The 26,803-nt window shown below is 44.5% G+C and overlaps 1 protein-coding gene across 2 annotated transcripts; it reads left to right on the plus strand.

Moving 5' to 3' along the window:
- On the plus strand, positions 1 to 26,803 carry hpgd (15-hydroxyprostaglandin dehydrogenase). Of its 2 annotated transcripts, XM_061679101.1 has the most exons (8): positions 1 to 376; positions 980 to 1,103; positions 11,163 to 11,269; positions 12,519 to 12,578; positions 13,743 to 13,839; positions 24,182 to 24,258; positions 24,352 to 24,515; positions 25,918 to 26,803. In XM_061679101.1, exons 1-8 carry the CDS (start codon positions 284 to 286, stop codon positions 26,039 to 26,041), a joined length of 846 nt encoding a protein of 281 aa, XP_061535085.1. In that variant the 5' UTR covers positions 1 to 283; the 3' UTR covers positions 26,042 to 26,803. The 2 variants fall into 2 exon arrangements, with proteins under 2 accessions (XP_061535085.1, XP_061535086.1); XM_061679102.1 differs by lacking the exon at positions 12,519 to 12,578 and having other exon boundaries at positions 18 to 376.

Here is a 26,803-nt window from a genome sequence, read left to right on the forward strand (position 1 = left end):
ACGAGCCTATCTTACTCACTCTCACACACACAGAGAGACCATTTGTTTGTCCTGATAAGCAGAAGGAGAGAGGGAGCCAATGAAGAGGGAGGAGGGAAAGAAGGAGGCAAAGTGCAACCCAACCAAAAGAGTAGAAACACACAGAATAGTGAGCGAGCGCTCTGAGTGTCTTAAAAGAGAGAGAAGGCATCAGATAGGAGTGTGAGTCCTCAGGTAGGTGGACAACTAAAAAAAAAAAAAAAATTCAAGGCCACCGGCAGATTGAGAGCGAGTGTATAGGACCATGTCTCTAAATGGGAGGGTGGCTCTGGTGACCGGGGGAGCTCAAGGCATTGGGAGAGCCGTAGTCCAGTCCCTCTTACAGAGCTCAGCTAAGGTCAGTCCAGATCTGTCTCAATGCTTCTTTTCACCAATTTGACGGTTACTCACACTATTGTAACATCGCCATTAAACATATTGTGTTTTCCTGAACAGAGTCAGCTCTTGACATGACTCTTATCTTTGCTGCACAACCTGTTTTGAAGTACCTGCTTTGGCTTCACCTGGAGACACTGATTCTTCGTCCTAATCTTATTCACTGTTTAAAAATATTGTTATAAGACATTGACTGTTGAGGTGAAAAAAGTAACAACAGTAAAGGTTGAGGGGAACTGTTGCATGAAACACTGACAATGTTGCCTCTGCACAGCGAAAATGAAAATCTTAGCCAGTGACTTAATCTTATTTCTCATGAAAACATCTGACTTTAATGATTTTAAGACAATTTATATAATACATTTTCGGCAAAACAAAAAGACTTGCTTTGAGGTACAAGATCTTATCTTAAGAATCTTATCAAATCAGTTCATACTAGTTCCATTGGCAGATTTTTTTGAGTTCTTGCAGTGTGTTCAATTTTAACGTTCAATTAGACAACAAAGATATCATCAGCACACTCCTTTTGAGGTTTAACTTGAGGTTAAGCTCTTCTGTCCTTCAGGTAGCTGTGGTCGACCTGAACCAGACCTGTGGTGAAGAGTGCAAGAAACAGCTGGACGCTGAATTTGGAGATGGCAGCAGCACCTTTATTCAGTGTGATGTGTCCGACGGAGACTCACTGAGAGGTAACTGTCACTCATCATGTCAGGAGCGACATACTGTAATGGAAAACATTTAATACCTGTAATCTGTAATAGGAAACACTTGAAACAGTAAAAATGTTTCAGTCGGTCAGACACAACTGGTAGGTGACTTCTAAGAACAGCCTACAACCTGTAGTCTATTTTGTTTTTTTTTCCTCGAGAGACTTCTTGCTACTGTGCTCACGTATGCTGACATTTACAATGAAAGTGTGGGAAAGGCTGCCACAGACAAGCTGTGACAATCCGGTCACTTGTGGATCTCACTGACAAGCGGCAATCAGAGTTCAGTTCAAATGAAGCTTGTCTGGTCTTGCACGTCGTCACATGGCTGCTTGTTTGGCTGCATTTCTGCTGTTGATTCGACATTGCGGCACGTTGAACATTGTGTACTGTAAATGGGTAAATGTGGCTTTGAAACAGTGAGACAACTAACAAAAGGAAACAGGTTTCGATGTGTGACACTGAAAGTAAAACCCTGGAGGCTGACAGCTGTGGAATGCTGTTTGAGGTTACTTCTAAATGTGTGCTAGCGATACTGCTGTTGATTAGTGTGTGTCGAAAAGATGATTTTTCATAAGTCGGGTGTGTTTATTTGTAATTGTTGGGTGGCCAAGTGTGGAATGCAGCCACTATTGACACATGCAGGTTTTACCACCTTGGGCTTCGTCAGTAGTTGATGTAACCTGATCTGTGTGCTCTCATATGGAGATAAACAACAAGCTGGCTCCTCGTTGTGGGACAGCCTTATTCACACTATAGCCCTTCACTGTTGTCTTTCTTTGACTATTTAAATAGCTTGCTCGGCAGCTGTCCATAATTCTGAATTATTCTGAATGGAAAGTTTAATCTCCAATGTTTTGATTGGTGAATAAAACATGTACACACTGCTGTCATATACAGTATTGTAGATTCCATAACATTTACCCCTCAGTGTCATTTATTGCAACCTGAGCTTCTTGAAATCTCATATTAAATTAGTAAGTAATATGACACTCACTGACAATAAGTGATCACTGACCTTAAATCATAATATTTTTAATACTAAAAGTATATCATACTATAATGATGATCACAAAACATCTAAATTTGTTTCAATTTAACGTAATATAACTTTTTTTTTAATTCTCACAGTATACTACAATACATTTTCAGGGGTCACTTTTCTTTTTTATTATAATTTAGATATATATTATTATATTATTATATATTATATATATTTTAGTATAACTGTAAACCAAGTGTGCAGTGACCTTAAGTAAAAGGCACCAAGCAGATTGCAGTTACCCAAATCGACCCATACTTTGACACTTAATCTAAAATATATAGGAGCCTGACCATTAAGTGCTCTATAAGTGACTGTTGAATTTTTTTGACTAACTCCAATGAACAGAGAGCCAGTGCAAGGTTGACAGAACAGGAGATGTGGCTGAACTTGTTAGATTATTGGCGTAAGACTAACAGCGGCATTATGAAGTAAGTGGAGAAGGTTTAGTGAAGTTTTGTTTAGAAAGCTGAAGGCAAAGGTACCGTGGGTACAGAAAGTATTCAGTCCCCCTTAAATTTTTCACTCTTTGTTACATTGCAGCCATTTGCTATAATCATTAAAGTTAATTTTTCACCATTAATGTACACACACCACCCCATATTAACAGAAAATATACGGAATTTTTGAAATTTTTGCAGATTTATTAAAAAAGAAAAACTGAAATATCACACAGCCATAAGTATTCAGACCCTTTGCTGTGACACGCATATATTTAACTCGGGTGCTGTCCATTTCTTCTAATCACCCTTGAGATGGTTCTACGCCTTCATTGGAGTCCACCTGTGTTTGATTATACTGATTGGACTTGATTAGGAAAGCCACACACATGTCTATATAAGACCTTACAGCTCACAGTGTATGTCAGAGCAAATGAGAATCACAAGGTCAAAGGAACTGCCTGAAGAGCTCAGAGACAGAATTGCGGCAAGGCACAAATCTGGCCAAGGTTACAAAAAAGATTCTACTGCACTTAATGTTCCTAGGAACACAGTGGCCTCCATAATCCTTGAATGGAAGACGTTTGGGATGAATAGAACCGTTCCGAGAGCTGGTCGTATGGCCAAACTGAGCAATCGGGGTAGAAGAGCCTTGGTGAGAGAGGTAAAGAAGAACCCAAAGATCACTGTGGCTGAGCTCCAGAGATGACGTCAGGAGATGGGAGAAAGTTCTAGAAAGTCAACCATCACTCCACCAGTCGGGGTTTTATGGCATAGCGGCCCGACGGAAGCCTCTCCTCAGTGCAAGACACTTGAAAGCCTGCATGGAGTTTGCTAAAAAACACCTGAAGGACTCCAAGATGGTGATAAATAAAACCCCAATTCCAATGAAGTTGGGACGTTATCCATCCATCCATTTTCTGAGCCGCTTTTCCTCACAAGGGTTGCGGGACTGCTGGAGCCTATCCCAACTATCATCTGACTTCTGCGTTAACCATCCATGAACAGGATATGAGACGCATCTTCAAACAACAAAAGATTAACAAAGCGGCAGGCCCAGACCATGTGTCCCCATCCTGCCTCAAAGTCTGCGCGGACCAGCTCGCTCCAGTCTTCACTCAGATCTTCAATAGATCTCTGGAACCCCCTGCTGGACCCCCTGCAGTTTGCTAACCAAGCGAACAGGTCTGCGGATGATGCAGTCAACATGGGACTGCACTTCATCCTAGAACACCTCGAAAGTGCAGGGACCTACGCGAGGATCCTGTTCGTGGACTCAGCGTTCAACACCATCATCCCTGAACTCCTTTCATCCAAGCTTCTCCAGCTCAGCGTCTCACCTGCCATCTGCCAGTGGATTTGCAGCTTTCTGACGGGCAGGACACAGCAGGTCAGGCTGGGGGAGGCCACCTCATGCACACGCAGCATCAGCACTGGGGCGCCCCAAGGTTGTGTCCTCTCTCCACTGCTCTTCTCTCGCTACACGAACAACTGCACCTCAGCACACCCAACTGTCAAACTCCTGAAGTTTTCAGATTACACCACTGTCATCGGCCTCATCATGGATGGTGTCGAGTCTGCATATCGACAGGAAGCGGAGCGGCTGGAGCTGTGGTGCGGCCAACACAACCTGGAGCTGAACATGCTCAAGACTGTAGAGATGATCGTGGACTTCAGGAGGCATCCTTCGCCACAGCTGCCCCTCACGTTGTCCAGCTGCCTTGTGTCAATCATCGAGACCTTCAAGTTCCTGGGAATTACAGTCTCTCAGGACCTGAAGTGGGCGACCAACATCAACGACCAACATCAACGTCCTCAAAAAGGCCCAGCAGAAGATGTACTTCCTGCCGCTTCTGAGAAAGCACGGCCTGCCACCGGAGCTGCTGAGACAGTTCTACACAGCGGTCATCGAATCATTCCTGTGTTCTTCCATTACAGTCTGGTTTGGTGCTGCTACAAAAAAGGACAAACTCCGACTGCAACGGACAATCAAAACTGCTGAAAGGATTGTCGGTAACCCCCTACCCACCATTGAGGACTTGCACGCTGCCAGAACTAAGACAAGGGCGTGCAAAATCCTCTCGGACCGTCTGCACCCCGGTCACCGGCTCTTCCAGCTCCTTCCCTCAGGTAGGCGCTACCGATCAACGCAAACTAGAACTAGTAGATATTCCAACAGCTTCTTCCCTCTTGCGATCAACTTCTTAAACACCTAACCTATAATTCCATTACAACAAGCTGGCAATTTTTTGACTTGAGTTCGTTGTCACATTTCTGTGGGGCCAATTATGTATTACTCGTGCACTCACTGTAGTTGTCTCGCCATGCTGCACTATTTGCATATACTGGCCACTCATGCCAGAGTAGCATCTGCTCCATTTGCACACTGATTGAGGAGTATCTGTAACATTTGCACAACCAACATTGTCCCAGATGATCGCACTACTCGTCACTTTAAACCGCATACACTCCTTGAAGTCTCACCGCCCTTTGCACAATGGTCATTGCACCGGACTATTGCAATATTAGTAGTTCGAACTGCTCTAAGTGCTAGAGGACTCTGCATCTTTTTGCACAATTGTTTTTTGTCAATGTCTTGATGTCCCCAAAGTGTTCTGTAAATTGACTGTCTGTTGTACTAGAGCGGCTCCAACTACCGGAGACAAATTCCTTGTGTGTTTTGGACATATTTGGCAAATAAAGATGATTCTGATTCTGATTCTGATGCTGCACACAAAAATTGAATAAGTTGCCAACAGAAGTGACGTCAGCTTCAAGTGTAAATGTTTTTAAGTCCAGGTTAAAAACTCTTCTATTTTTCTCATTTTAATTTTTAAAAAATGTCCTCTTTGTTTTAAATGTTTATAAGTATTTTTTTCTTTGTTTTTAAATGCTTTTAATCATGTAACGCACATTGAGTTACCTTGTGTATGAAATGCGATATATAAATAAATTTGCTTTGCTTTGCTTTATATGATTGAGCACTTTGATAAGAGCTGATTCTGTACTATGATGGGGTGGGAAACATTTATCTTCAAGAAATTGCTGAGTTGATTAAAAAACACTTTCTTGACAATCTTGGCCATGAAGGGGAGGTGTGAGATGATTCTATAGTTTTCTTACATGGAAGCAACCAGTGTTCTTGTTTTTTCAAAAGTGGCTCATTGGTAGCTACTTTCAGAGGTTTGGGAAACTCGCCTGATGAAGTGAGCAATTGATTATTTGCTACAAATCGACTGGCATGGACTTCGCAATAGTTTTGAAAAGGTTAGACGGTATAGAGTCAAGACAGCTCGTTGATGGTTTCAGCTGCTGAATCATTTTGTCTTCAGCTTTTACATAGCTAAAGAGAGAATTGCAATAGTCAAGACATGACAAGACAAAATCGTGAATGAACTAACATGGACCCAAGCTTTGAAACATTTTGGGGTGGAAAAAATGAGGAATGGGTTACAGTTTTAAGATGACCCCAAAGTTTCTTCCATTGGGACAGACACTTTATGAAAGCGATCCTGAACATGTGGCAACTTAAGAAGCCAAGTTATCGGCGGCAATCTTTAATATTTCAGTTTTCGCAATATTCAACTGCAACGAGCTGTGAGTCTTGCAATTCTTAATTGCAGTCAAGCAATCATGCATTGGACTTATCTCAAAAGAAAAAAATAAATCTGGTCATCTGCATACTGTCATGGGTGTGTGTTATGGTTGTTGCCTTCCCCCTGTCTCGTACACACCTGCTCCTGAGAGCATCTTCCCCACCTGTGCCTCGTTTACCCAAATTACCCCATGCATTTAACCTCGTGTCTCATTCTTTCTGGTCGCCAGTTCGTTGTACCTTGTTGTCACGTTCCAGCATTCCTTGTTTCCACCTCACCAACTCATCGTAAGACTAGACCCTGTTCTGATTATTGACCTTGCCTTTTTGCCTCACGTTTTTTGGATACTGTTGCCTTTTCGGATTGCCTGCCTGTGTACCGACCTCTGCCCATTTATTAAACCTCTCTTTTTGAACCTGTCCATTTTAATTGGAGTCATGCATTTTGGGTCCTGTCCTTTGTTCCGTTCATGACAGAACGAACTGGCCATAACATGGACCCAGCAGACTCAGACCCGGTGCGCAAAGCCCTTCAAGCGCAGGCTCAATGCATCTTGATGCAGGATGAGCAGCTTGCTGCCCTCCACCTTCATCTAAAGGGACTGTCAGAGCTTCAGGACACTATGATGAAACATGTGGCCCCCAAACTCCCGCTAGCTAAAGAAACTGCAGAATTGATGATAAACCAGGTATTCAAGTTTCATGGTTTTCCCAAGAATGTGGTATCTGATAGTGGCTCCCAATTCGTTTCACGATTTTGGAAGGAGTTTTGCAGTTTAATAGGTGCTACCATCAGTCTGTCATCTGGGTTTCATTCTGAAACCAACGGACAAACTGAGAGGCTGAACAAGGACCTGGAGACTGGGCTCCAATGTCTCGCTTCATAGGACCCACAATCCTGGACTCAGAAGCTGTGAGAAGTTCTCTCACAATTCTCTCCCCTCTGCATCCACTGGTCTATCACATTTTCACATTGTGCATGGTTACCAACAATCTCTGTTTCCTGCCATAGCCCCCAAGTCCATGGTTCCATCTGCATTGACCTTTGTGAGACGCTGCAGGAGGACCTGGGAGCGAGCGCGCCAAATGCTGCTATGCCAAGGACGGTCCTACAAGACCGCAGCTGACCGTAGGAGGACAACGGCCCTCAACTACAAAGTGGGTCAGCGAGTTTGGCTCTCCACCAAGCATATTCCACTCCGGGTGGAGTCCCATCAACCCTGTCACCATGAAGCTTAGGCTCCCAAGGTCGATGCAGGTCCACCCTGCATTTCATGTCAGCCTGCTCAAGCCTGCTCGGGAGTTCCCTCTGGTCCCGCCTTCCAGGCCCCCTCCTCCCCCCCGTTTCCTGGATGGGGGCCCTGTCTTCATGGTGAGGCGGCTGTTGTCGTCTCGTCAGAAGGGGAGGGGGTTTCAATACCTGGTGGACTGGGAGGGCTACGGGCCGTTCATGGGTGTCGTCTGGGTTTATCGTGGATGGGCCGTCTGGGGGGGAGGGATACTGTCATGGGTGTGTGTTATGGTTGTTGTCTTCCCCCTGTCTCGTACACACCTGCTCCTGAGAGCATCTTCCCCACCTTTGCCTCGTTTACCCTAATTACCCCATGCATTTAACCTCGTGTCATATTCTTTCTGGTCGCCAGTTCGTTGTACCGTTCCAGTATTCCATGTCGACTCATCGTAAGATGATCTGCCCGTTTATTAAACCTCTCTTTTTGAAACTGTCCATTTGAATTGGAGTCGTGCATTTTGGGTCCTGTCCTTTGTTCCGTTCATGACACATACAAGTGGTATGAGATACTGTACCTTCAAATTTGCTTATATCTCTAAGAGGAAAGATGATGTCGGGCGCAAAAGGGATGTGCCCTAAGACTGACCCTTACTCTGACTTATCAACAACAACATCCATCCAACCATCCATTTTCTTTACCGCTTATCCTCAGTAGGGTCGCGGGCTGCTAGTGCCTATCCCAGCTATCTTCGGGAGGGGTACACCCTGAACCGGTCACCAGGCAATCGCAGGGCACACAGAAACAAACAACCATTCGCACTCATATTCACACCTACGGGCAATTTAGAGTCTTCAATCAACCTTGGGGGCCAACAATCACAGAAAAATATCTATTTTGTAAATAAGATATGAACCATTTAGGGTGGATCACTGATATGCCCACCCATTTCTTAAGCCTAACTATGAGGATAAGAGAAACTCCTCTTATACATTTATTTTAACAACTCATCCTTTGTAATTGCATGGTTAGCCCATGGATAGTTTTCCTGTCTCTCATGAGGATGAAGAGTGGCTGCTTGGAGGTATAACTTCTGTTCTATCACATAGATCTTCCTTTTAAGGATGTTTCACAGGTTCTAAATGAACAATCTGGGGATGATGGTGGCCAGACCATTACCTTTTCTCCCTTTATACTCACAGCAGCTTGGATTTTTTTGCAGCCTGTTATAGTGTGTTGTCTTGCATGACAATTCTGTTCAACAGAAGGCACTGGTCAGTAAAAGTTACACTACATTATACCCGACCAGTTTATTTGTACCAATATGACAGCACATAAGAGCACCAATTGCCATACTTATTGTTGTCATCTATTCTATTGATTTTCAGGTAGGTGCATATGTTATTGAGTTATTTTTAGGTTGTTGATTTGTTTGTTGGAACTGAATGATGGAAGTACTGTAATTATTAGTATATTACACTATTTTTGCTTTTTTTTTCTAAAAAAAAATCATAAAAGGTTGACGGTGCGTATTATACATAGGTACAATAAAATCCTCACATTGTATAGACGTATATTGGTACCTAGGGGTTCTGAAAAAGGTGTACATTCATTCCAATATGATGTCAAAAGTTACAAATTAATATAAAATAACATAATTTTCGGGCATCACAGTGGACGACTGGTTATCACATGCGCCTCACAGTTCTGAGGACCCGGGTTCAAAACGGGCCTCTCCTGTGTGGAGTTTCCATGTTCTCCCCGTGCCTGCGTGAATTTTCACCGGGTACTTTGTTTTCCTCCCACGCCCCAAAAACATGCATGGTAGGAGGATGCATGAACTGAGGACTCTAAATTGACCATAGGTGTGAATGTGAGTGTGAATGGTTGTTTGTGCCCTGCGATTGGCTGGAGACCCCACCTCTCGCCCCAAGATAGCTGGGATAGGCTCCAGCATACCCTTGTGAGGATAAGCGGTACGGAAAATGAATGAATGAATTAACATAATTTTTGCTGCTCACCGAGAATCCCGGCGGTCTCACGGGCGCCGCTATAGTGATATCTGTTGTCATAAAATTTCCATTTATCCATCCATTATCTGAGCCGCTTATCCTCACAAGGGTCGCGGGAGCGCTGGAGCCTATCCAAGCTATCATCGGGCAGGAGGCAGGGTGCACCCTGAACTGGTTGCCAGCCAATTGCAGGGCACATAGAAACAAACAACCATTCAAACTCAGATTCACACCTATGGGCAATTTAGAGTCTTCAATTAACCTGCCATCCATGTTTTTGGGATGTGGGAGGAAACCGGAGTGCCCGGAGAAAATCCACACAGGCATGGGGAGAACATGCAAACTCCACACAGGCGGGGCGGGGGATAGAACCCCGGTCCTCAGAACTGTGAGGTAGAGGCTCTACCCAGTCGCCCACCCTGCCGCCATCATAAAATTTCATAACTTTTATTTATCTGATACATTCTGCCTACTTTCCATTGCAACGCAGTCTTCAGTTGGCTACCTTTAAACATTTCGCTCATGAAACTTACCCCTTCGCTACTCTGTGTCGCTACGGAAGCAAGCTCCTGCTGCTAGCTCCTGTCGCTAGCACTCACAGCTGCCAGCCTCTCCAGCCGGCAAAACAGTACGCCCAGTGGACTATACAGCATGACTCGACTCATACAAACACTGTGGGCTCCGAAGGGACCCCTCGTGCATAAGTACCCCACCAAACTTTTACTGACGCCACTACCGCAACTAGCACTCAGTTCCCTCAGCACCTAAATGCAGTGCCGTGGACTTCAAAGGGGAAAACAATGGCCACACTCACCTTTTTGCCAGGTTGCAGCGGCTGTGCTTTTCTCACTACCAATTTATTTTTAAAAAAAACCTAATAAAATACAAATTTATATGTAGATAATGCTTTTTTTTTTTTTTTTTTGCATGGATACCAGCAATTCGGTGGGCATATGATGCATAGGTACAAGAAGAAGAAAAAAAATCAGCTGCGAAAGGACGATTTGGGGGGTGCATATTCTCAAGTGCGTATTATACTTGAGAAATGATAGTAACCATTTTCTCATTTTGCTCTTGAGATGGTTTTGGAAACCCTGCATTAAACGATTGTGATTATAAAAGTGGGTATTTATATTTCTTGCACTGTATGCTGTTTTAATTGTACTTTTCTCTTTTTCTCTTTGTTTTAAATGTTTATAAGCTGCTTTTGTTTCTTTTTTTAAATGCTTTTAATCATGTAAAGCACATTGAGTTACCTTGTGCATGAAATGCACTATATAAATACATTTGCTTTGCTTTGCTATCAAATTTTGTCACTTGTGATACGAGTAGCAGACTGATTATCACATCCACCTGACAGTTCAGAGGTCGTGGGTTCAAATCTGGGCTCCGGCCTTCCTGTGTGGAGTTTGCATTTTCTCCCCGTGCTAGTGTAAGTTTTCTCCTGGTACTGCAGTTTCCTCCCACGTTCCAAAAACATGCATGGTAGGTTGAATGAAGAGTCTAAATTGTCCATAGGTGTAAAAGTGAGTGTGAATGGTTGTTTGTCTCTTTGTGCCCTGTGATTGGCTGGCGACCAGTCCAGGGTCTACCGCACCTCTTGCCCAAAGTCAGCTTGGATAGGCTTCAGCACTAAGCTCCAGGCTAAGCAGTACAGAAAATGAATGGAGCGGTACAAATGTCTGAAATTATTCACTAATAGCTATTGATTTCTCTTGTTTAGATGCCTTCCAGAGCACAGTAGACAAGTTTGGTCGTCTAGACATTGTCATCAACAATGCTGGAATCAACAATGAAAAGAACTGGGAGAAGACCATACAAGTGAACCTGGTGAGATGATAATCTGCTAATAGATTTCCAGTTTATTATATTTGCTAGGTGAGACCACAGTCTTCAATGTGCTCCATAGAACACTATAAGAAAGAGAGTTTTTGTGTTCTTCTCATTCAATTTGTGTTGTTGCAGAATGTGACAATTCTCTCAAACCATACTTTAGGAACCTGGTACATTTTTTGTATCAAGACAAAGGTGCTAAAAAGGGATTTGGTATCTCTCATATATATTTGTTAATTATAATTTTTGATAATGCAAATACAAAACTGGAAACAACCAAACTTTACTGCTTGGTGGAAACAAGGCTTTTGTGGCTTGTTCATGGCCTTGAGAGGGTGGACATGAGTCTCTGACTTATTATTTAATTTTCTTGGTGGTAGCTTGACTGAGGTACTCCATTGGTTGTCAACTGGAAGGTTACTGGTTTAATCCCAATATCCTCGGTAGTCCCTTAAATAAAAATGTAAGGCCATTGTATCCTCAGTGTGTGAATGAGCAATTTCCTTCCTTTTGAGGCAAAATACACCATCCTCATTGTGTGTATAAGTGAATGACGCGACATCCAGAACAGAAGTACGATTTCCACCCATCCATCCATTTTCTGAGCCGCTTCTCCTCACTAGGGCCGCGGGCGTGCTGGAGCCTATCCCAGCTATCTTGGGGCATGAGGCGGGTACACCCTGAACTGGTTGCCAGCCAATCGCAGGGCACATATAAACAAACAACCATTTGCACTCACATTCACACCTACGGCCGCCGAAGTACGATTTAAGTGAATTAATGTGACAGCCTAATTTCATTCAAGGCACTTATCTATTACAGCATGTAGCTCTGCCTCCTCCTTAAGCCAAAATATGATAAGCTACTAGTCAATATCATCCTCTAAACATCATTGTGGAGCAGTAAAGTCGACTTGTCAACTAGTCTGTACATCCTCTACTGCACATACTACTTCCTTTAGATATTAATCAAAACTGACATGGTGGGCATGGACAGGCACTGCTTATTGAATACTTGGTGTTGAATTGTTGGCAATGTATTCATCCACGAGAGAAACTACTATATTTCTTAGATGCCTCATTGAATAGTGTTTCTCAGACGTGACTAGTGCTTCTCACATCAGAATTAGAATCAGAATCAGAATCATCTTTATTGTGCCAAGTATGTCCAAAAAAACACACAAGGAATTCCCTTTTTTTCACTTCACACAACACACAAGGAATTCACTTTTTTTCTTTATAAACAGGTCTGCTGCTTGAGCACAAGAAACATTCCACACCCAGTCATCATGGTAACGCAAAGCTTGGTGAGAAGTGGCTTACCCCCAAAAAGTGGTTTGAGTATCTTCATCATATTTGCCAGTGGATTGTGCACGATAAGATATGATTTAATTGAATTGTTAAATGAATGTGTAGAAATAAACATGATCATGAGATCTCATGATCCTTATAGTACTTGCTGTGTTTGGAGTTATTTCCTAAGTCCGGTTTGACTGACTTCCTCTTCCTGCCAATTATTTGTTCAGGGCTATAACGCTGTCAACCCTTAGTTTGTCATTCAAATAGCCTAGAGAGCAGCACTGTCTTTTTTAAAAATTGTGATTTAGCAGGCTACAGACTCTGCCTACCAACAAGAGGCTGGGCAAGCCAGGAAAAAAAGAGATTTACATTATTAAAATGTCATGTTTTGTGAGTGTAATATTTTTGTTGAAAGTTAAATGTAAATTTAAAATTTTTTTGTAGTCCTGCCACTGATGGTGTAGCGGTACAGTCGTCTGACTTTGGTGCGGGCAGTGTGGGTTCCGTTCCCGCTCAGTGACGGTCTGAATGTGTGTGCAAATGGTTGTCCGTGTATGTGCCCTGTGACTGACTGGCGACCAGTTCAGGGTGTAGTCCACATTTCGCCTGAAGTCAGCTGGGATAGGCTCCACCGTTCCGTAACCCTCACCAGGATAAGTGGTGTTGAAAATGGATGGATGGATTTTTAGTCCTGCATTTTGTTCATGAAATTTCAAAAATCAGGCGGATCATAGCAATGCAAAGCCAGAGGTTTTATTTTGGACAAAGAAGGTAGTGCGTCAAAGGAGGTCAAAGAAAGTTGAAGACTTAAAACTGAAGACTATTTGTGCTGTTTTTTGGAGCTACTGTACATATTTTCTCAATTTGGCTGAGCACTTCCAATAAACATTTTTATCTTTCCCATCTTTGCATATTGAGATAATTTAAGAGGAAATTCTTCATCAACAAACACAACTAGTGCTTGTTCTCCAGGGGTTCTATCTGATGTTCTATCAAGTTTTCCTGGTATGTGCTGGGAGGCAAGTAAAGACAGTCTTTAGTTGGTTGAAGGAAATGCTACTTTAAACACATTATTTGGAAGTTATTCAAGTTAACATTTTAATTCCTGCTTGTGTGCTGCACTTCTCTATTGTGAGGAATGTCACATGATGAGGTTGTCCCTTTCATTACAGACTTCTGTAATAAATGGGACCTACTTGGCTCTGGAACATATGAGTAAGGAGCATGGCAAGGAAGGAGGCACGATAATCAACGTATCTTCTATGGCAGGTAGCAGTTACACACACGAACATGCGTACTGTGAATGTAGAGAAATAGACTACACTGCCACCACACAGGCGTGGAGGCAATTGGAAATTTCGGGACAACTCCCGGCCGGAGTACCGGTACTCCGGCCGGAGTACCGGTATAGAGTATAGCCTGCAAGCTGCAGCATGTGTTTATGATTCGTGACTTTGTCGAACCCTTGCTGTTGTGCCGTGCGCGGTGCGACAAACAATTATTGTTCAGCAGCAGACAAGGCCAAAGCGTCTGCGCCCCATTACCCCCACACCAGAAGTGAACCAAAATGTGAAAAGCTGACAGATCTTTTCAGTGGAGCATGGATCCAGATGCATGACTACAGGTGGCCACAGTGGGAAAATGGCAAAACATTAGATCTAAATGATTTGGTACACAAAAATTGTTAGCTACTTTAGCCCTTATGTATTGCAAGCATCATTGATTCTTGTTGTTGCTCACCATCAGCAAATGATCAAGTCTCTGTGACCTGACTTTGTGATTTGCACTTTTAAGCAATTAAGGGATACTTACATACTATTTGATATATGAACAAATGAGCGGTACAGAAAGTATATTTATTATTATTATTATAATAATTATTATTATTATTAGCAGCAGTAGCATCAGGGGTGAAGGTCACTAGCAGAGTGGTTATTGAGGGACTGGGTGACCCCATGGTGGCAGTGAGGTGGTGGTGCTGGTCTTGGAAAACGAGAGAACGAGGAGGAGGAGGATGTGGTGGTCTTATTGGGGGAGAAGGAAGACAATGGAACAGGGAGCAGCAATAACCAGACCAGTAGAGATGCCGTGTGGAAAGCTGCCGTACTGGGTAGGCAACTGTATTATGCATACAGTCTATACAGCAAAAATGATGAGACCTTCATTGCAAGGCAGGAGGAACAAAAAAACAATTCTGTCTGCAGTTGTGCGCACCGGGAGCCTCGCCATCTAATTTCCCGGGCTGAATTTTTGGCACAGTACGTCCCTGACTGTCACCTACAGTACTTGCACCTTCGAGAGCAAACAAAAATGTTCATAGATGGGTTTCATATTCAGGAATTCATACACCAGATGAATAGAGAGATGCTCCTTTAAAATTACACACAAAGCCTTATTATACAAGAATTACCCTTTTGTGAGTCCTTTTATCTACAGGACTGTCCCACAAGTATCATATCATAACTTGCTTTGATTCAAGACATACAGATAAAACATCCATCCATCCATTCATCCATTTTGTACTGCTTATCCGAGGTCGAGTCGTGGGGGCAGTAGCTTTAGCAGCGACGCCCAGACTTCCTTCTCCCCAGCCACTTCATCCATCTCTTCCAGGGGGATCCCGAGGCGTTCCCAGGCCAGCCGAAGGACATAGTCTCTCCAGCGTGTCCTGGGTCGTCCCCAGGGTCTCCTTCCAGTGGGACGTGCCGGGAACACCTCACCAGATGTATCCGAATCAGATTCCCCAGCCACCTCATCTGGCTCCTCTCAATGTGAGGGAACAGCAGTTCTACTCTGATCCCCTCCCGGATGACCGAGCTTCTCACCCTATCTCAAAGGGAGAGCCCGGATACCCTGCAGAGGAAACTCATTTCGGCCGCTTGTATCCGGGATCTCGTTCTTTCGGTCACGACCCACAGTTCGTGACCATAGGTGAGGGTAGGAACGTAGATCAACCGTGAAATTGAGAGATTCGCTTTTCGGGTTTAGCTCCTTCTTTATCACAACGGACCGATACAAAGTCCACATCGCTGCAGACGGTGCACCGGTCCGCTTGTTGATCTCAGAATCAGAATCATCTTTATTTGCCAAGTTTGTCCAAAAAACACAAAGAATGTGTCTCTGGTAATTGAAGCCGCTCTTGTACGACAACAGACAGTCAATTGACAGAGAACACTTTTGAGACATAAAGACATTGAGAAAAACAGTCACTGAGCAATAAAGGGTTGCTAGTTATCTGGTAATCCCGGTACATTATTATTATTATTTTTTACAATTGTGCAAAAAGATGCAGAGTCCTCTAGCACTTAGAGTAGTTCGAATGACTAATATTGCAATAGTCCGGTGCAATGACCATTGTCAAAGGGCGCAGAGACTTCAAGCAAGTAGTACGATAATCTGGGAAAATGTTGATTGTGCAAATGTTGCAGATACTCCTCAATCAGTGTGCAAATGGAGCAGATGATACTCTGGCATGAGTGGCCAGTATTGGTCAACAACAGAAATGCAAATAGTGCAGCGTGGTCAAACCACTACAGTGAGTGCACGAGTAATGTATAATTGGCCCCACAGAAATGTGACGACAAACGCAAGACAAAAAGACAAAACAATTGCCAGCATGTTGCAATGCAATTGTAGGTTAGGAGTTTAAGAAGTTGATTGCAAGAGGGAAGAAGCTGTTGGATTGTCTGCTCGTTCACGTTTGCATTGATCGGTAGCGCCTACCTGAGCGAAGGAGCTGGAAGAGCTGGTGACTGGGATGTGGAGGGTCCGAGAGGATTTTGCACTCTCTTGTCTTAGTTCTGGCAGCGTGCAAGTCTTCAAGGGTCGGTAGGGGGGTACCGACAATCCTTTCAGCAGTTTTTATTATCCGTTGCTGTCAGAGTTTGTCCTTTTTTGTAGCAGCACCAAACCAGACTGTGATGGAAGAACACAGGACTGATTCGATGACCGCTGTGTAGAACTGCCTCAGCAGCTCCTGTGGCAGGCCGTGGTTCCTCAGAAGCCGCAGGAAGTACATCCTCTGCTGGAGCGTGTTCAGCTCCAGGTTGTGTCGGCCGCACCACAGCTCTAGCCGTTGCACTTCCTGTCGATATGCCGACTCGTCACCGTCCTTGATGAGGCCGATGACGGTAGTGTCATCTGCAAACTTCAGGAGTTTGACAGTCGGGTGTGCTGAGGTGAAGTCGTTCATGTAGAGAGAGAAGAGCAGCGGAGAGAGGACACAACCTTGGGGCGCCCCAGTGCTGATGCTGCGTGTGGATGAGGTGGCCTACCCCAGCCTCACCTTCTGTGTCCTGCCCGTCAGGAAGCCGTTAATGCACTGCCAGATGGCAGGTGAGACGCTGAGCTGGAGAAGCTTGGAGGAAAGGAGTTCAGGGATGATGGTGTTGAACGCTGAGCTGAAGTCCACGAACAGGATCCTCGCGTAGGTCCCTGCATTGTCGAGGTGTTCTAGGATGAAGTGCAGTCCCATGTTGACTGCATCATCCGCAGACCTGTTTGCTCGGTAGGCAAACTGCAGGGGGTCCAGCAGGGGGCCTGTGACGCTCTTGAGGTGGTCCAGCATGAGACGTTCAAAGGTCTTCATGACCACAGATGTCAAGGCGACAGGCCTGTAGTCATTTAGACCCGAAATTGGAGGTTTCTTGGGGACTGGAATGATGGTGGAGCGTTTGAAACAGGATGCTACTTCGCACAGTTCCAGAGATCTATTGAAGATCTGAGTGAAGACTGGAGCGAGCTGGTCCGTGCAGACTTTGAGGCAGGATGGGGACACATGGTCTGGGCCTGCCAATTTGTTAATCTTTTGTTGTTTGAAGATGCGTCTCACATCCTGTTCATGGATGGTTAAAGCAGAAGTCAGAGGTGTGATTGTGGTCGGTGGTGCGGCCGGGTGGTTGTGGGGTGTGAACGTGTTCTTTTCAAATCTGCAGTAGAAGGTATTAAAATCGTTGGCTAGTGTGCTATTGTTCTCAGCTTGGGGTGGATCGTTTTTGTCAGCTATTGGAATGCATGCCAGACTGATTTAGAGTTGTTAGCGCAAAACTGTTTTTCCATCTTTGCTGCATAATTCTTCTTTGAAGAATCAAAGACACTCAAGTCTCCCGTTCCACCCCAGGAGAAGGCACACCACCCTTTTCCGACTGAGGACCATGGTCTCAGATTTGGAGGTGCTGATTCTCATCCCAACCGCTTCACACTCGGCTGTGAACCCCTCCAGTGAGAAATGGAGATCACGGCTTGATGAAGCGAACAGAACCACATCATCTGCAAAAAGCAGAGATGCAATTCTGAGGCCACCAAACCGGACCCCCTCTACGCCTTGCCTGCGCCTAGAAATTCTGTCCATAAAAGTTATGATCAGAATCGGTGACAAAGGGCAGACTTGGCAGGGTCCAACCCTCACTGGAAACGAGTATGACTTACTGCCGGCAATGCGGACCAAACTCTGACACCGGTCGTACAGGGACCGAACAGCCCGTATCAAGGGGTTCGGTACCCCATACTCCCGAAGCACCCCCCACAGGACTCCCCGAGGGACACGATCGAACGCCTTCTCCGAGTCCACAAAACACATGTAGACAGGTTGGGTGAACTCCCATGCACCCTCGAGGACCCTGTCGAGGGTGTAGAGCTGGTCCACTGTTCCACGGCCAGGACGAAAACCACACTGCTCCTTCTGAATCTGAATCTTCCAGACGGACGCTCCTCTCCAGCACCCCTGAATAGACCTTGCCAGGGAGGCTGAGGAGTGTGATCCCCCTGTAGTTGGAACACACCCTCCCGCCCCCCTTCTTAAAAAGGGGGACCACCACCCCAGTCTGCCAATCCAGAGGCACTGTCCCCGATGTCCACGTGATCTTGCAGAGGCGTGTCAACCAGGACAGCCCCACAACATCATGAGCCTTTAGGAAATCCGGGCGAATCTCATCCACCTTGCCTTGCCACCAAGGAGCTTTTTAACCACCTCGGTGACCTCAACCCCAAAGATAGGAGAGCCGCCTCAGAGAACCCAGACTCTGCTTCCTCATGGGAAGGCGTGTCGATAGAGTTGAGGAGGTCTTTGAAGTATTCTCCCCACTGACTCACAACGTCCTGAGTCGAGGTCAGCAGCGCCCTATCCCCACTATATGCAGTGTCAATGGTGCACTGCTTCCCCCTCCTGAGACGCCGGATGGTGGACCAGAATTTCCTCGAAGCCGTCCGGAGGTCTTTCTCCATGGCCTCACCGAACTCCTCCCATGCACGAGTTTTTGCTTCAGCGACCACCAAAGCTGCATTCCGCTTGGCCAGCCGGTACCCATCAGCTGCCACAGGAGTCCCACAGGCCAAAAAGGCCCAATAGGACTCCTTCTTCAGCTTGACAGCCTCCCTCACCGTTAGTGTCCACCAACGGGTTCGGGATTGCTGCCATGACAGGCACAGACCACCTTACGGCCACAGCTCCGGTCGGCCGCCTCAGAAATGGAGGTGCGGAACATGGTCCACTCGGACTCGATGTCCCCCGCCTCCCCCGGAACATGAGCAAAGTTCTGTCGGATAAAACAGAAGAGGATTAAATCCTAGAAATGTAGAAACTAACTCCTATATGAAATAAACACATGTAGAGCCCTTGCATAAGTGATAAGTCTTTATCAGGGGAGCTGACTTGAGAGTCTTTGACAGGTGTATCTGGCCCACTTATCACTCATGCCCCCATTTGCCTCCTTTTCCTAATTCAACTCAGTCAGACCTTTCTGTGTTTCCAAGATGTAAACTAACATACCATTTGTGTTTGGTATTTAACTTTAATAGATTTGATAGGGCGGCACGGTTGGCCGACTGGTTAGAGCGTCAGCCTCACAGTTCTGAGGACCGGGGTTCAATCCCCGGTCCCGCCTGTGTGGAGTTTGCATGTTCTCCCCGTGCCTGCGTGGGTTTCCTCCCACATCCCAAAAACATGCATTAATTGGAAACTCTAAATTGCCCATAGGTGTGAATGTGAGTGCGAATGGTTGTTTGTTTGTATGTGCCCTGCGATTGGCTGGCAACCAGTTCAGGGTGTACCCCGCCTCCTGCCCGATGACAGCTGGGATAGGCTCCAGCACGCCCGCGACCCTAGTGAGGAGAAGCGGCTCAGAAAATGGATGGATGGATAGATTTGATAGATTGATGGGCTTTTATAATACTATAATACCAAAACAACAAATTCCATCCATCCATCCATTTTCCAAGCCGCTTATCCTCACAAGGGTCGCAGGTGTGGTGGAGCCTATCCCAGCTATCTTCGGGCAGGAGGCGGGGTTCACCCTGAACTGGTTACAAACCAAACGCAGGGCACACATAAACAAACAACCTTTCGCACTTACATTCATACCTAGGGGCAATTTAGAGACTTCAATTAACCTACCATGCATGTTTTTGGGATGTGGGAGGAAACCGGAGTGCCCGGAGAAAGCCCACGCAGGCTCGGGGAGAAAATGCAAACTGCACACAGGTGGGGCCGGGATTTCAACCCCGGTCCTCAGAACTGTGAGGCAGATGTGTTAACCAGGCGTCCACCATGCCGCCTTATTAAATAATAATAATAATAATAACAACAACCACAACAACAATAATAATAATAATACATCCATTTTCTTCCTCTTATCCGAGGTCAGGTCGCAGGCGTGCTGCAGCCTATCCCAACTGACTCTGGGCGAGAGGCGGGGTACACCCTGAAATGGTCGCCAGCCAATCGCAGGGCACCCATAGACAAACAACCATTCGCATCCACAATCACACCTTTACAAGCAATTTAGAGTCTTAAATCAATTTACCATGCAGGTTTTTGGAATGTGGGAGGAAGCCGGAGTACTTGGAGAAAACTCACACAGGCACAGGGACAGCATATTTCCTTGTTTATCTATCAAGATGGCGGCGCGTGCATACGCAGCGGCTGCTCTCTGTCCCAAACAAACGGTGTTTTTCGTCCTATACATCAGTGTTTTAGTCCATCTTCGTCACATCAACATGTTCCAAGACGCAGATACAGTCGTAAGCTTCTGCTCGACATCGGCAGAATTACTTCTACGGAGTTAAACTATCTTCTCACTGAGGAGCTCCGGTCTGCTCCGGGTGCCTACAACAGCTGCGACCCCCATTCCTGCGTCGCCTCCGCTCTGGGGGTGACCATGAACGGCGAGGAGGAAGCAGAAACGGGGCAAGCGTGGAGGTATCCGAGCTAGGCTAGCGGCTAAACCACATAAAATGGCTATGCCCTCCATTGTGTTAGCCAACGTACGCTCTCTGGACAACAAGCTGGATTACATTCGGCTGCTCCGCTCTACCAATAAGACTGTGAGAGAGTGCTGTGTTTTTGTCTTTGTGGAAAGATTGGTTAACAGCAACGTTCCAGACAGCGCCATTTAGCTCGGCCAGCTAGCATGCTACCGAGCGGACAGAACTCTTGAGGGAGGTAAGATTCGCGGCGGCAATGGCGCCTGGCAATGACGCCTGGTGCCGGGACGCTATCTTAGTCATTCAACACAGCTCCCCGCTACTGGAGTTTATGGCTCTGAAGTGCCGGCCATTTTATTTACCGAGGGAATTCACTGCCAAACTGCTTGTTGCAGTCTATATTCCTCCTCAACGTATCCTGATTCCAAGCACGTGGCTTGTTGTGTGTGTTTGTCAATTTGACAGACCAGTCTGCGGCAAGCTGGGCATTCTGGCGCAGCAGAGGGAGCGTCCTTTGGTGGCAGAAAGTCGATCTAAACTTACTCCTGCTCAGACCACATCCAAGTGCTGGCGCAAGGTAGACCGCTGTTCTGATGTAATTTTGGATACTTTGATTGGGGCACAAGCAGACAGATACTGAGCTTCCCAGACATACAGTATTCAAGTCACTAGCGGTTATCATCATCTTATTCCGTATTTAATAAGGGAGCCCACTAACTTTGTTGCCACACCGCGCAAGAGCAGTGACAATGCTTCACTCACGCACAGATCGCTGTGATACTGCATTGTCCTCTTATGCATAGGGAATGGTGCCATGTCTCTGTCGAGACCGTGTGTTGCATCACATTTAAACGGAATGAGAGGAACCGCTTTGATTGGTGGTTATTGAAGTCGACTGTAAACACTCCCAGTGTGGCGCAGCTGATCCATTCTCAGATCCGCCGGCCTCCGCTTATCTAGGAAATGACCAACACCGACCGGTCTAACCTGTCTCAGGTGCAGAGCTGACGAACAGTTTGCAAAAATAGAGCCCATAATCTCTCCAACGTGGCCTTGGTCTTTACCTGGGCCTCCTCCTGGTGAGACATGGCCAGAACATCTCAATGGGGATATGTCTTGTCTCTGAGGCATTTTTTTTTTTTTCGTTTTCGTTTTCCTTGTTTCCGGGACCTCTTCATTTGAGAGTTTGCGTCGCTTGTTGATTTCGTGTGGAAACTGGTCATTCATCCCAAACTGTGTACCCTTCAGCTCCTGTCCTTTTGACTTCATGAAGACTTTCTGCTGAAAATGTTCGAATTTGGTGATGATTCCACGGTGATGAGGTTATCCCGCATGCTTCTTGACTGTAAGTCCAGCATTGTTTCTTTGATTTTTTTGTTTTGTTTTCTTTCTTGAGAACTTCTACTTCCGTTGTCATCGCTTTCATGGCTGACTGAAGTTCGGCATTGTCTTCTTTTAGCTCTCTGACTTGTTGGTCCAAGCTGGTTTTGAGCTACTTAATCACCTGGTGTAATAGATCGAGACGTGATTGCTTCTTGTCAATGTAGGAGAGGACTTGAATATGGTTGTTGGGTGAGCCGGGTAGTAAATCTTCAGTGCTAGTGGAGGAGTTAGCGTTTTGTGTTTTCAGCGGATTGCTGCGGTCGTCATGGTGGGCTCCACTAGCTTGCATGACGAAGCGATCGAACGATCCGTCGATTAAATATTCGAGTGTCTCCATGATGGTATCTTGGCGTCAGTAGGGAATGGGAAAAAGTAATCAATAATTATCAGCCCCGTAATAAGAGGAAAACAAAAATGGGTGAGGAGGAAATTAAGTCTCGAGGTTGCTAATCTGATTTTGCAGCATAGCTACCAAAATTTCGTCTGGGAAATGTTGCATTCTCTCGCGGTGTCTGAGCATTTTGCACGTCACCCAGACGTCATCCCTCACCCAGCCGTCACCCCTTATTAACTGGGAGGCATATTAACCAGATTCCCGAGTCATCCCATTTGGCTCCTCTCGATGTGGAGGAGGAGCGGCTCTACTTTAAGCCCCTCCAGAACAACCAAGCTTCTCATCCGATTTCTTAGAGCCTGGACACCGTGAAAAGTAAGGCTTCATAATTAATCGAATTTTAATTGTGATCGCAATTTTGGCTGCCACGGTTAAATGAGCCTGATCATTGGCGATCTTTCACATTTAAAATGCAGGCACTGCTGCATATGAAAAGTACTTCATTTGCAGCATTGCCCGTAACCGCGTCAGCCAGCCACCAGGGGGCGAACGCACAGTTAAGACTTCATTCAGCTCCAACTTTCCAAATTCTGTTCCAACTTCAAAATAAAAGCTTAAAATAGCATTGATGTCCAATGTAGTAATATATATATATTTTATGTTGAAATTGGACCGCACAGCACGTTGGCAGAGAGGTGGCATGTTACAGACACTGTTTACAATCGTCGTAGCAGCTGCCTTGACTTTTCGGCTGGCCTGACCGCAATGAAAAAAACCCTGGTGTAAATGGAGATGGAAATCACAACTGTCAAGTTCTTTGCCGTTTATGACCGTGCATGACTGACCAATGGTCAAGCAGAACAACAGAGATGTACCGTCCTTGACAATTCATTCTTTTGACGATGGAGATTTTCAAATGAAAAGACAGTGTTGCAGTTTGTTATTGCCTTCTATGCATTAACTGTATTTGCTTCTTTTGAGTTGGAATTCGTGATTCCACTTTGTCATCGAACATTTATTCAGTTAGCCCTTGTAAAGTAAAATATTTGGGGTACATTTATTTTTTTTTAAGTATTATCTGTCATTTCCTCTGTTTAAAGATTCATTTTGAAATGAAAATGTTGCTTAGTGTTTGTTAAAAAGTAGTGCAATACAAATTTTTCCCTAACGAGGAATAATCGTGATTAATGATAGTGATTATTATTTTGTCCATAATCGTGCAGCTCTACTGCAAAGTAAATACATTTTGTCTGGTTGCAGTCGTGATCTTGTTCTTTCGGTCACTACCCACAGCTTGTGTCAATAGGCAAGGGTGGGAATTGAGAGCTTGACCTCCCAGGTCAGTTTCCTCCTCATCACGACAGACTGATGCAAAGTCCACCAGGCGCTCGCGATCTAGCCCAGCCTCCGGGCCTGGCTACAGAGGGGGGTGCTGATGACCCGTGGGGGAAAACATTTTTTTCATCGTAGGGCCATGCGTTGTGTGATCCCTCACCTAGGACCTGTTCTCCTTGGGTGAACCTACTAGGGGCATAAAGCCTAGAACAACTTTGCTCCAAGGATCATTGGGACACACAGGTCCCTCCAACAGGTGACGGCTCAAGGAGGAGCTGTTAATATTTCTTGTGAGCTTATGGCTATATGATTAATTAACATTAACACGGCTATTGTCTTTTCTGGTTCTTTCCCATGCAGCCTTCCTGCACTCTCCTCACCAGCCTGTTTACACAGCTACTAAACATGGAGTCATTGGTTTCACAAGAGTTATGGCTGTAAGAAGCACACACACATACAAACACACACACACACCAAATTAGTAGTTAGCTAGTGGTAAAGTACATACACGTCAATGTCATTATTTACAGGATGCATCTTCTCAGAGTGACTACGGCGTGCGTATCAATGTGCTGTGCCCTGCCTTTGTTGACACCCCACTGCTCCACTCAGTAGAACAGGAGGAATACATGGGAAAATTTGTCAAATTCAAGGATGATTTCAAGAGCAGCATGAAAAAGTTTGGAGTTCTACAGTGAGTCTGCTCTCTATCACACATACAACCATATACAGTAGGTAATTCATTCTGTAATGATACACTTGCCTACTGTTAAAGAGGAACCACTAAGGTTAAACAAAATCTCTTTCGAGATAGTGGCTGACAACTGATTTGTTTTGATTTGGAATCTTTCCACAAAGGAATTAATGGAAATAGAAATAATTTCGTTCCAGGTCCAAACCGTCATTGTCTTTAAACCATTATTAACTGTACAGGATGATTTAATGCAGTGATTTTCAACTTGTGGTACAAGTACCTCTATGGCACACGAGCTCCCTCTAGTGGTATGTGAAAGACTCACTGAATTCAATATTCCAACTGTGCATAATGGTTCATCCATCCATCCATTTTCTGTACCGCTTCATCCTCACAAGGATCGCGGGCGTGCTGGAGCCTATCCCAGCTACAGTGACTTAAAAAAAAACTTTGTTAATCCAGTACAGTATATTTTATGTATATTTTACTTTCAAGTAATCATTAATTAAGTAATTTTTTCAATTTTATATCCACTTTTTAGGAATAAAGCCTTTGCTTCATTTTTGACGAACACTTGGACCTTACCTGCCACACAACTTTATTTTAATGATGGTGGTACCTGGAGTGCTCAGTATTTTTTGAGAACACTGATTTAGTGTGTTGTTTGAATACAGGGCACTTACAATGCAAATATGGTCCCAGCATCAACATGTTGTCATTTGGAATCATCACACAGAAACCTATCGTTATTTAGTTGACTAGCATGCTAACTGTGGTTTATTAATGTACATCGCAAAAGAGGTGTGAACAATAGATTGATGAATGTAGGGTGTCCAGATTTACTGGCCACAAAATGTAACTAAATGCAACAATCACACATTTGAAACATGCCTAGATAATCCAGATCTTAATCATTCAAGTACCTTCGTCGAAAGAAAGTATGGAAGAAAGCATGAAACCACCCTATTCTGTTTCCATTCCTGTCTCAGTCAAGCTGTTTATGTTGCCTAGAGTGGGGAAAGATGTTTTGTCTTTTGAGTAAAGTTAATCAGCCAAGAAGTGGCTCATAATACATAATTGCTCACATTATAACGATGCAGTGGACCTATAGTGTCAGAGGTAATTACATTAATGACAGACAGTCAAACACAGTATGAAAACTAACTCACACAGTTTAAAATAGGCTAATATACTGTAACAGTTGCTATTCTGAGGAGCGTGTTTTGTGCTTTAATGCATGATGCTGGTAGAGCTTTGTAATAGTAAACAGCCCTTTCCAGAGATGTATCAGTGAATGGGCCAGTACACACTCTTCTCCAGTCCCCACACATGCTTATTCAAGTGCTTATTTTTAAAATGTCATTTAACGCCCCTCTACTTTCACCCTTTGACCTATCTCCAGGCCATCATTGATAGCAGAAGGCATGATGAGGTTGATCACCGACACCAGTTTAAACGGTGCTGTGATGAAGATTACGTGCTCCAAAGGAATTCACTTCCACACTTATGAACCCATGTCTGCTTGATCATCGCCGAATGGACTGCCCCTTGCTGAAGAGCATAGGCGTATACAACTGTAACCGTGGAGGTCATATCAGAACAGAATCCCCAAATGTTTGGATTCTGCTGCACAAAACTGGCCTGAACTTTACCTACAATGTAAATGCAGTAAAACCAAAAACAAGGTTTATGCTATGATAATAGAATTGATGCAATAGCAGCTTTGGAACAAAACAAAACATATTAATCATGAAACCTTCAGCGACCCAAAACAGCAATACAGTAGACTTTTTAGTGTTTTTGAACATCATAGTCAATCATGTAGCTTCTGTAATTAAGCAGTGTTGTTATTAAGACCTGTAACTATTATTATTTAATTGTTAAATAATATTTGCACAAATATTTAAAAAAAAAAAAAAAAACCTGTGGGATTGTTTGCATTTGTTATTTTACAAGGATAGTTCCTTCCAATTATGATGTCGAATGATGATAAATGATTTTCTTTTCTTTTTTATACCTTCTCATCATATGTGTGTATGTAATGGGAATTGCTGCCACAGAGTTGTGCTTAAGAGTCAACAGATAAAATGAAAAGTTGCTACATTAAAGATCTGGATTAGCTGGAGTGACCAAATTACAAAGTGAGGGCTATGACATCTTTGACAGCTCATCATATCTGTGTTTAATGTAAAGTATGTACACCTGTATATATTTATATGATAATGTTCCTGGAATATACAGCAAACTGGGGACTTCACTTTGTGAAAAATAAATAATTGTTGAAACCT

This window comes from Phycodurus eques, chromosome 6, assembly GCF_024500275.1.
Source record: "Phycodurus eques isolate BA_2022a chromosome 6, UOR_Pequ_1.1, whole genome shotgun sequence".
NCBI lineage: Eukaryota > Metazoa > Chordata > Actinopteri > Syngnathiformes > Syngnathidae > Phycodurus > Phycodurus eques.

Excerpts from the sequence above, each read along its gene's own strand:
- hpgd (XM_061679101.1), top strand. The coding sequence starts at position 284 with ATGTCTCTAAATGGGAGGGTGGCTCTGGTGACCGGGGGAGCTCAAGGC. Across the intron at positions 12,579-13,742 it reads TCATGGTAACGCAAAGCTTG|ACTTCTGTAATAAATGGGAC; the intron begins GTGAGAAGTGGC and ends CTTTCATTACAG. Across the intron at positions 24,516-25,917 it reads AAAAAGTTTGGAGTTCTACA|GCCATCATTGATAGCAGAAG; the intron begins GTGAGTCTGCTC and ends ACCTATCTCCAG.